Source organism: Triticum urartu, chromosome 2 (assembly GCF_003073215.2).
Source record: "Triticum urartu cultivar G1812 chromosome 2, Tu2.1, whole genome shotgun sequence".
Taxonomy (NCBI): Eukaryota; Viridiplantae; Streptophyta; class Magnoliopsida; order Poales; family Poaceae; genus Triticum; species Triticum urartu.
Genome location: NC_053023.1, coordinates 41,953,965 through 41,964,342, shown reverse-complemented (window position 1 = coordinate 41,964,342; position 10,378 = coordinate 41,953,965). Strand labels below are relative to the sequence as shown.

Below are 10,378 nucleotides of genomic sequence, written 5' to 3'. Positions count from 1 at the left end.
TCTATGTCTTTTTTGTTGAAATGCCCAAATTATTATCCATCTCTTTGCAGTAATTTGTGTCATTCCTGATTTTTTTTCAATGAAAATATGGGATTTTTATTTTCTGTGCAATTGATATGACAATCCTTTGGAAAAACAGTATTAGTATCGATATGTTGTATTTCCAGAAAAAATATATTCCTTCCAACGTAATTTCCTTCATGGCATTCTTTTGGCCATGATCGCCCCTATTTCCCCTTGTCCAAATTGTGGTGGGGTTATCTCCCCAGACCCCCATGGTGGGAGGGGATCCCCGGCTCATGGAATTCCCCCCTCATTGGCTTAGAACCCTGGGATATCTTCCCCTAGAAACCAAATGAGCCCTCAATGTATCAAACTTCCTAGGGGGGAAATGACCTACGAAAGAAATACAAAGTTGAGTTACCTTGGGCTTAATCTTTGTACAAGTTTTTGCCTTGTGTTCAACGTTATGTTCACTGAACAGGTTTTGAGCTGTGAGTTGCACTTGGAAATTTTGAATATTTTTTTTTTTGAAACGGAGGCAAAAGCTTTGCCTCATCGATTAATTAAAAAGAAGAGAATTGCCTAGTTAATTAATGGAAAACCGAACAAAAACTGATACATATCGACCACATGCGGACTACTCACTAAGACCAAACTCCATGACTCCACGGTCAACCCGACAAACATGCATAACATGTAACAAAACAGACCCTCACACTTCAATGTCTCAAAGAGACTCCCAACGGAACCAAGGTTGAATACATCAGACGTCACCAAATCCACGAAGATGCCAGACGGAGATGGAGGATGGCGGGACTGAGTATCTTCCATCAAACAGCCGCTGACGCTTTACCAATGGCGTCACTCTTCTTGCCTATGGCCCTGAGAGCCTTCTTCACCTTCTTTAATTTGCCCCTAGAACCCTCTTCCACTAGGAGGCAAGCAACCGCCTTGCCAGACCCAGGACAAGCTGCATCCAAGGAGGCGAGCAAGCGGCCAAGCTTTTTCACAAAGACCACCTCGTCAATACATGCCAACATAGCATCACGGTCAAAGATGGGCGGCCGGATGGATTTCAGCGCCTCAGGATTAGGTGCCAAAGGACCTACCTCATCATCCTCGGCACCCACAGACGCCACCTGGCCAACAACCTCAGGTGAGAGAGCAATAGCAGCATCCAAACCTCCACTGTCCATTAAGTCGAGCGGCTGAATGGGCTCCATCGATGATGGTGAGGTCGCAGTTGGCAACACTAAGCACCCTACAAGCGACCCCATCTCCTTAGGAAGCACCATCGAAATAGGCGAAGTAGGCTCCCCACAAATCTTCTGCAGCTCAGGAATAATCTGCAGCACCGGAGCCACGACCTCGACAACAGCTTCACCCCCAGAAGCAATTGGCACGACAGGCAACGGCAACCGACAGGATGTAGCACGAGGGGAGAGATCTCCATACATGCATGCTTCCCCATCGGCAGAACTAACTTGGATCTCAGATAGTAGGGACACATCAGGCACAACCCCAATCTAAAGCTCAGGCAACGAAGACACATTCGGCACCACCTCTAGTTTGGCGAGAGAGGCCTTCGCCCTCCCCAAAACACTCCTTGCGGATGGAACCTGAATAGGCGATAAACCTGGACTAGAGACTTGTGAGGTTAGTTAGGTCGTGGTCTACACCCACGTCGGTTTTCGCTTGAAGTCTGCCGAGCACATGTCGTGTGCAGACGCTAAGTGGTGGAAACATGTGTGACGAAGTACACCCTGCAGGGTATAAAACTATTCGAATAGCCGCGTCCGCGGTAAATGACTACTTGGTTGCCTATACAGTTCATAGACAAGTTAATGGATACTACTAAAAGACTCAAGATAAGTGTGAGTACCGAGGATGGCCCTCTCGTAGGATGACGAGGGAGGATCCCCGGTGGAGTACTGTGTTGGTGAGTAGTGGACTCGTGTGCGAAAACTATTTTACTAGAGAGGTTCCGTAGGATAGCTTAGCCAAGAGTCAAAAAGCTGGCTTGCTGCATAACCCCACCACCTTCTTGAGAATAAGCATGTATGGTAGGTTCTGATGTAAGACTTGCTGAGTACCTTTGTACTCATGTTTGCTTATTTATTGTTTTCAGACGACAACACTGCCCCCTTCGATGGGTTTTATGTAGACCTTGACGTCGACGAGTGACTAGCCACCCAGGTGGTGATCCTGGCCATGGAGGGCCCTATGTAGATAGACAGGCTTCGGGAAGTCTTCTTTCTTTTTAGAGTCTGTACTCAGACTAGTTGCTTCTGCATGTGCTTGTATGATTGTATGACTTGAGTGTCGGGTCATGTGACCCCTATCTGTATGACATGTTATGTATGGCTCTCTGGAGCCTTTAGATAAAGTACTTTAGTTGTAGAGTTTTGTTGTGATGCCATGTTGTATGTACTCATATCGGGCATATTGTGTGTATGATTGAAATGCTTGGTATGAGTGGGATCCGACAATCTAATTGTTTATCCTTGGCAGCCTTTCTTATGGGGAAATGTAGTCTAGTGTTCCTTGAGCCATAGTAGTCCGCTACAGCCCGGTTCACCGGAGTCCTGTTAGCCCAGCACTACTGTTCAGGACACTTGTCTGGCCGGCATGTGTTTCACTTCGTCCCTATGTCTGTCCCTTCGGGGAAATGTCACGCGGTGACTTCCGGAGTCCTGCCTAGCCTGCTACAGCCCGGGATCCCCGGAGTCCTGTTAGCCCAGTGCTACAGCCCGGAATCACTCGTTGATGACCGACATGTTCGATGTGATTCATGTATGCCTGTCTCCATAGGTCTGTGCCGCTTTGGGTTCACGACTAGCCATGTCGGCCCGGGTTCTCTGTCATATGGATGCTAGCGACACTATCATATACGTGAGCCAAAAGGCGCAAACGGTCCCGGGCCATGGTAAGGCGACACCCGTGGGATATCGTGCGTGAGGCCACAAAGTGATATGAGGTGTTACCGGCTAGATTCCTCCACCAACCCGACTTGCTCAGTTGAGATAGACTGGAACTGCACATTTGTCTTGGAGATGTCACTGATGGATGTAGGTGATGGAGTAGGACAATGGAGCGGCGAAGCTTGGAAAACATGCTTCTTAGCACAGCAGAAGCGGGCGATGCGGCCAGATCGAAGACAATCCGTGCATCGAATTGGATCCTTACAAGAGTATGCCCGATGACCTCGACACAAGCATTGGAAACACCTGTCTCTCAGCCACGCTGGAGGGGGACGTCGCACATTGACAGCAGGGCAATGGAAAGCAGCAGGAGCCAAGCGGCGCTCTCTCGAGACGAGCTGCCAGCCCCCCAACGCATTCTCGCATGGAGCTACAGGAACTGTCGACGCCACCGCCCAGTCGAAACATCCTTGCCAGTCTCCACAGCCCGGGCGCACCGGAGGCACGACGAGCCCGTCGCCTGCAACAGCGGCTTGCGGAGCTGAAGCGGTAGGTACTGCGTCCAGAGAAGCCGCCACTCCCCCCTCGCCATCGATGAAGGAGCAACGGGGGACATGCCTCGAGCTGAGCACAGCCGGAGCCGGCCGAGAGACGGGACCCAGATCCGCCTGATCTGGATCGAGCGGTGGGGTGCCGATGGGGCTCGTCGCCGGTGGCTTCAGCAGCTGGTCGAAGGCGGCGCCTGCAAGGCTGGCGGGGGCGACGGGCGGCTGAGCCAGAGAGCTCATCAGTGCAGCCGGAGTGGAAGCCGCTGCAGCCTTCGGGGAGCGCGGGCGGGAGACCTGTCGACCGCCGTTCTCCACCCGGAGCCGACAGACTGGAGGCCGTGGCCGCGGGCGAGGGGTCGGAGGCGCTGGCAGGGTGGCCGGTGGGACCGAGGTGGCCGCCGCCAGCGAGGGCTGGAGAAGGGGCGCGGGGTCAGGGTCGCGAGAGCTCATCCTCTCGGCAGGCGGAGGAGGTTGGCTGGTCGGCGCGGAGACGAGGCGCCCCTGCACGGCCGGTCCAGCCTTGCGGCCGGCGAGGAAGGCCGCGGCGAGTGCGGCTGCCAGAGCAGGGGCGGTGAGCGGCTGGGCTGGAGCGGCCGACGATGACGGCGCAGCCGCCACGGACATGGGGGCCCGTCGCGGACGCGGGATCCTACAGCTTCCTCACGGGCTACCCGAGCACGGCGAGGAGCAAAGCTGGGATGGGCGGCGAGCGGACGGGGCGGAGCTTCCGGATCCGGGGCCGCCGGAGGCAGGGGAGGCCGGAGGAAGGAGATCAGCCCGGCGTCGGCACCGCGGGGTCGCCTGTCGCGGGCATGTTCACGCGTCGCAGCTCACAGAGCTCTCCAGTGCAGTTTTGGCCCTGGTGAAAATGTTGCACGCATCGAAATTTTGAATGTGATTGCAGAAGAATGAGGACGTAACTGGATTCCACGGGAAGCACAGCTCCATAAACTTCATGACAATAAAATATTCTTTCCCAAACATCTCCACGGGAAGCACAGCTCCATAAGCTCAATTTAAGTCCTTCGAGTTACTGGTTTCCAATCTGTAATGTTAAAGATAATAAATAGAAGCTGGGCATGCTATTAGAGCTTCAACCACTTGGAAAAACATCTGAAACAGAGTCTGTCAAATAGAATAACACCTGTCAAGATGCAGGAGAGCATTCTGAAGATTTTTATGTGGATATCTTCGAGGAACTGATCAAGTTTGGTGAGATTGAGACCCATCGTTTGTGGCAACCTTCCTGACCACATGATAAGCAATGTGTATCTCCAGCTGAGAGAGGAAGATCAGGCAGCAGCAGCAGCTCATACGGCCCTTCAGGGACGCTTTTACTCGGTCGTCTAATGGAGATAATTTGGCTAACGTAGGACAGTGAACGATGATTCATGCTTATTCTGTTGTAGTGACACTGAAGCAGTTCAACATCTTTTTTCTGACGGCTGTGTGGCTAAGTTTCTATGGTTTGTACTTAATGAGTTTTTTCTCTCTGTGATATATATAACACAGTCTACACAGGATATCATTCGATAAAGAAAAAAATTGGGTGGAACCAGAGGAACCCCTTTCTTCAATAAAAGAAGAGGAAAAATTGCTCCAAAATTCAAATGTAATCAGGTCAAATGCGGGCCCCAAATTCTACAAGAAGGAAATAAATTATAGATAATTGAAGGAAAAAGGGTGCTATAAAGTAATTGGACCGATGATGTCAGTGGATTTGATTTTACCACATCAATCAATAACAAATGTCGAAGGTAGTACTACAACTTTATCCCTCTGTCCAATGAATAACATATGTTTTTTCTTTATTTATGATAATAATAGAGATTCCCTCAAAGCAATATGATAGTAATAGATATGTTTTGTGATACTTTAGGGTAGTTATATTAACCAGTAAAATAAAGAGGCTCTGCATTGAGAGAAATGATACATCACAAAGAAATCTTTTCTCCGAGGAGAATAAAAATGGGAAAATTTCACCACTGACTGCATTGTTCCTTAGATGCATCTGAAACAATTACAGTCCATGAATTTATCAATGATAATGAAGATCATGTGTCCCAAATGCCCGCCCCTAACTCCGAATTCTTTATGGTGTGGCGCACTCCTCGCCAGGGAAATCAAATGCCTACTTTTTTGTGCGGGGGGAAAGAAAGGCCTACTAGCAAGCAAGCAACCCCCATAGATTTCACAGGCTGCACTCTTCTGCAAATAAACATCCTCATCTCTGCCAAGGGATGTGCTTGATGCTCATGACCCGCTGACATCTTACTTCTCGATGTTATCTCCGCAAGCTTTTTATGAATTTCTTGACTATAAAGTTATCCTTTGAGCATATCTGAGCACCCATCTTCTCCAACTTGGATCCTGTAATCCAAGTGACCTGGTTGGTGCACTGACGAGACTGATTGACTGAATACATTTGGTTGGGTGTAGGACAGAACATATAGATGTGTTTTTCTTTCTTTCTTTCTGTAATGTTGTGACTATCTCCGAGTATCATTTTCATCCTTTTTCTACAAAGAGGATGGTAATAAAATCATGATGGTAACATTGTTTTCTGAGGAAAATGATGGTAACATATTGGTCTAGGCCTGTGATTATTGTTGCACTACAAAGGGAGTATCTTTTATGGCTAAGGGCTCCTTTGATTCACAGGGTTTGAGAAGTGTAGGAATAAGAAACATACAGGAATAGGATGTACTGTCAACTGAAATCCTAGGTCAGGTAGCAAAACAGAGGATTTTTTCCATGAAGTCCAACCTCATGCTTGTTTTCCTGTGAAAATGAACTAAGAAGTTCCTATAGGATTGGTTCCTGAGGAATGCAATCCAGTGAATCAAACAGCACGTAAAGGAAAACTTCTAGAGGGTGTCAATCCTGTAAAATTCCTATGCAAATCCTATGAATCAAAGGAGGCCTAAATAAAAGCGTTGTGGGCATGATTGTGAGTTTTGGAGTTTGCAAAAGTAAAATCAAGGTTTTTTTTACAGTATTTTCAGATCTGCTAAAAATTACAAAAATATAATGGAGAAGTGGGGTATCGATCCCCATACCTGGTTGTTGTAACATTGTTTTTTGAGGAAAATGATGGTAACATATTGGTCTAGGCCTGTGATTATTATTGCACTACAAAGGGAGTATCTTTTATGGCTAAATAAAAGCGTTGCGGGCATGTTTGTGAGATTTGGAGTTTGCAAAAGTAAAGTCAAGGTTTTTAATTACAAAAATATAATGGAGAAGTGGGGTATGGATCCCCATACCTCTTGCATGCTAAGAGCATCTCCAACAGAAGCGCTATATAAGCGACACGCGGTATAAAAACAGTTTTTAGCGCGCGCGGACCTGGTTTGGAGTCTCCATCGGCCGCATAAAAAACGTGCGCGCTATATAACTAATGCAGCGCGCGCATCAAAAAGGCATCGCGCACAGCATATTTAGTGCGCTTGGTCGCGCGTGCTGCAAACTCTGGGCTGTGCAGATGGGACCGCTTGATTGGGACCGCTGGACTCGCGCGCGCAGCATATTTTACAACGCTTGTTGGAGCAAACGTCTTCTAGCGCCCTAAAAAAACTATTTACGCGTTGTAAACCCCCTTTTTGGGCGGCACGCATTGAGCGGCTGTTGGAGATGCTCTAAGCGAGCGTCCTACAATCTGAGCTACATCCCCTTGTGGTATTTGAAAAATTAGAAACGAATTAATAACCAGTATTAATTGTTTGATAATTTGCATGTCATTGCTTTTTTTTTTTGCGGGGATGTCAAAGTATTTTGGGCAATGAAAAGAGTTAAACTCTTTTTTAGGGTGAAAAGAGTTAAACTGTTATTAGGTGGGTCAATATGCCATGCTACCCGCCAATAACACGAGATCATTTTTTTCATAATCGTCTCTCCAAGACCAGAAAATAAAGGGTTGCCCTCGCTAGATCTTGAGCTAAGTTTGCACAATCATACAAAAATGGCATGGTCCATTTGATCTATCGCCATTATTTATAACTTCAATCAGGGTGTAGTGCCAATGTCCAATTCGGAGATGACCCGCTTAATTCATAGGCGCAATGTTCATGTCAATGGTGTGTTCAGCTAGCTGCATTCTCCGCAACGATGGAACTGCAGAAACTTTCTCTTCCGGTTCTGCAGCTTCGGCAATAGATGCTGGAGTTTGGAGGTCTATCTTTCTTCAGCTGTGCAGACTGGTGTACAATTATTCCTGTTTCTGCACAAGTAGGCCGGAGGTGATATTGGTTTCTTTTAAAAGACTAGATGTAAATAAGCAACATCGATCATTGTATAGACATGGGATTATTTTTTGCTTCAAAATTCAATTGTAATCAGGTCAAATGCAGGCCCCAAAATTCTAGAAGAAGAAGAAGAGGAAGAGTAGCAAGAGCACGAGTGCACCACCACGGCTAGCGCGAGTGCCAGCCCCCTGGCTCGGAATCATCTGCGGCATGGCGCACTCCTCGCCGTTGAAGAAGATCTTGGTCGGGAACCCGTCGCCGCCAACCACGTCGACGTCGCCGGGGCCATTCTTTTTGGTGAAGGAGAGCACGGACTGCTGCTTCCCGGGCACGGGGTAGTCCACGCCGCTCACGTTGCTCTCCCTCAGCAGGAGCTCGAAGCCTTCCCTGCCGCGCATGAAGATGGCGCCGTCCCCGACGGCGGTGGCGTTGAAGGAGTAGGCCTGCTCGAACCCGCCGTACACCTTGTCGCCCATGACGACGGTGGCGAACCAGTCGCGCATGTCCGCGCCCTCCTCCCAGTTGAAGAGCGTCACCCGCGCGCTCCACCCGCCGGCCGCGTCCGTGGCCACGTGCCAGTTCACGCTCACCCCGCAGCTGTCGGCGCACGGCATCGGGTTCGGCGGCGCGCCCAGCTCCTCGTCGTGATACCACTTGAGCGTCTCCTTGGCCCGCCACTCGAACGGCATCAGCAGCGCGTGCGGCGGCAGGAGCAGCGCCGGCGCCGTCGTGCTGCAGGTCGTAGGCGCCGGGGTGGGGCAGCCGCAGGCGCAGGTGCTGCAGGGGATCACCGACTCGTTGAAGAACGCGGAGAAGGACACGCAGCACTGCGGCGGCTTGGACGGTTTGGCGTCGTCGACGGTCATGTTGCAGACCGCCTGCCACGTCGCGACGGCGAGCGTCGTGGAGACGAGCCCGCTCGGGTCCGGGAACTCCGTGGGGCTCACCAGCGCCGGCTGCCCGCACGCGTACGCCTGGTTGAGCGGCGACGCGCCGGAGATCCTGAAGTTGGCCGGGGCGTGCGGCCTGGCAGTTCGGTTCAGGTCCGGCGGCATCTTGTACACCTCCATCTGGAAGGCCGACTTGGACTGCGCCTCGTCCATGGTCTTGGGCAGGATGGTGCCGTTCCTGCAGCAGTGCTCGATCTGGCCGAGGGACGTGTCGTCGCGGCGCGACGGCGGCAGGTCGTGCACCACCGGCCGGCGCTCGCAGTTGAGCACCTTGGAGAAGTCGAGGTCCTTGTAGTACTGCCCCTGCGGGCCGTAGAGGCAGCCTCTGGCGTCCACCTCCCGCGGGTACGCGCCTCTCATGGAGTTGACGAACTCGCCGCGCCGCCACTCCCACGACAGCTCCCAGCCGTCGAGGCGGCCCATCGGCGCGTTGTTCTCGAGCGTCACCAGCGCCAGGTACGTGGTCTCGTGCGCCTGGAGCACGTCGTAGGTGATGACGAGGTCGCCGGTGACGCGCGGGAGGTAGGTGTTCCCGGCCGCCGGCGGCACGGCCGAGGGCTGGTCTGGCGCAATCAGCACGCAGCACGCGGAGAGGACCGTCGGCGCGGTGGCGACAGGCGAGCAGGTGTACGCGGGGTCGGCCAGCGAGATCGCGGACGGGAGCGTCACGACCGGCTCTGGCCCGGCGAACAGCGTGCCGACCAGCCTCACCGTCGCCTGTATCCTGGTCAGGTCGCCGGCGGTGTCGATCGGCGTGAGGAGGTCCGTCTGCGGGTTCCCAGACAAGGACGTCGCGCCGCCACCGGCCGCCGTGGTGTTGTACGGCAGGTCGTCCCCGAAGGTGAGCACGCCGCCGTCGAGACTGACAAGAATCTCGCCGTGCGCGAAGGCGACCAGCAGCGCCCACGAGGGGAGCGTGCGGACGCCGTTGTTGAGGACGGTGGCGCTGGCGCGGAAGGAGTAGGGCTGCCTGCCGGCCGCGGCGGCGGCGGGGTCCACGAACGGCCTGATCCTTTGGTGGGCCTCGGGGGCGTAGGTGAGGAAGACGCCGTTGCAACCCACGTCGGCAGGCGCCGGCGCCGGCACCTGCTGTGCCGCCGCAAGCGCGACGAACAGGAGGAAGGCGAGGGCGAGGCGAGCGTGCATGGCCTCCATGGTGGTCGTCGGGTCGATCACAGGCGGCAACGGATTTTCTTCTTCCCCGCTGCTTGATTCTTGGCGGGAACGGGTGCAATTAAGCTCCAGAACCCATGGCTGGGGTGGGGAACGAGTCTTGGTCCGAACTGTCCCCAGGTAGAAGCACGGGATAAATCCAAGCAGACGCAGGTCACACATCCTGAACCAGGTTGACAAGGTCGGGTTAAAAATGAGACGATGGATGGGTCTGCTGCATCCACTTGCCAGAAGCTGCTGGCATATGGGTCGGAAGCAGGCCATGAAATTGTCTGCATCTTCCTCTTTAATTTTCAAATGTGAAATAGCAGGGCGGGTGACATATGGATCAGTTTGGTTGTTCTGATCTTTTTAATTTTTATTAGTGGTGGCCGGCTGCTCAACGCGGTATCACTGCTCCTACCCTAGCTATTCGATTCGGTTGGATTTTCCGTTTGGATTTGGTGATTATAACATCAGTTTTGCTAAGTTTCATTCGACTTAAACTTCGTTATGTCTGAGTCGATATTATATTACATTGATCTTGCATGAAGAATCGT

General features: G+C 51.9%; 1 protein-coding gene across 1 annotated transcript; it reads right to left on the bottom strand.

The window, feature by feature from the left end:
* Positions 1-7,745: 7,745 nt before the first annotated feature.
* LOC125540934 (COBRA-like protein 7) lies at positions 7,746-9,978 on the bottom strand. The gene has a single exon (XM_048704455.1). It carries the CDS (start codon positions 9,819-9,821, stop codon positions 7,833-7,835), a length of 1,989 nt encoding a protein of 662 aa, XP_048560412.1. The 5' UTR covers positions 9,822-9,978; the 3' UTR covers positions 7,746-7,832.
* Positions 9,979-10,378: the final 400 nt, after the last annotated feature.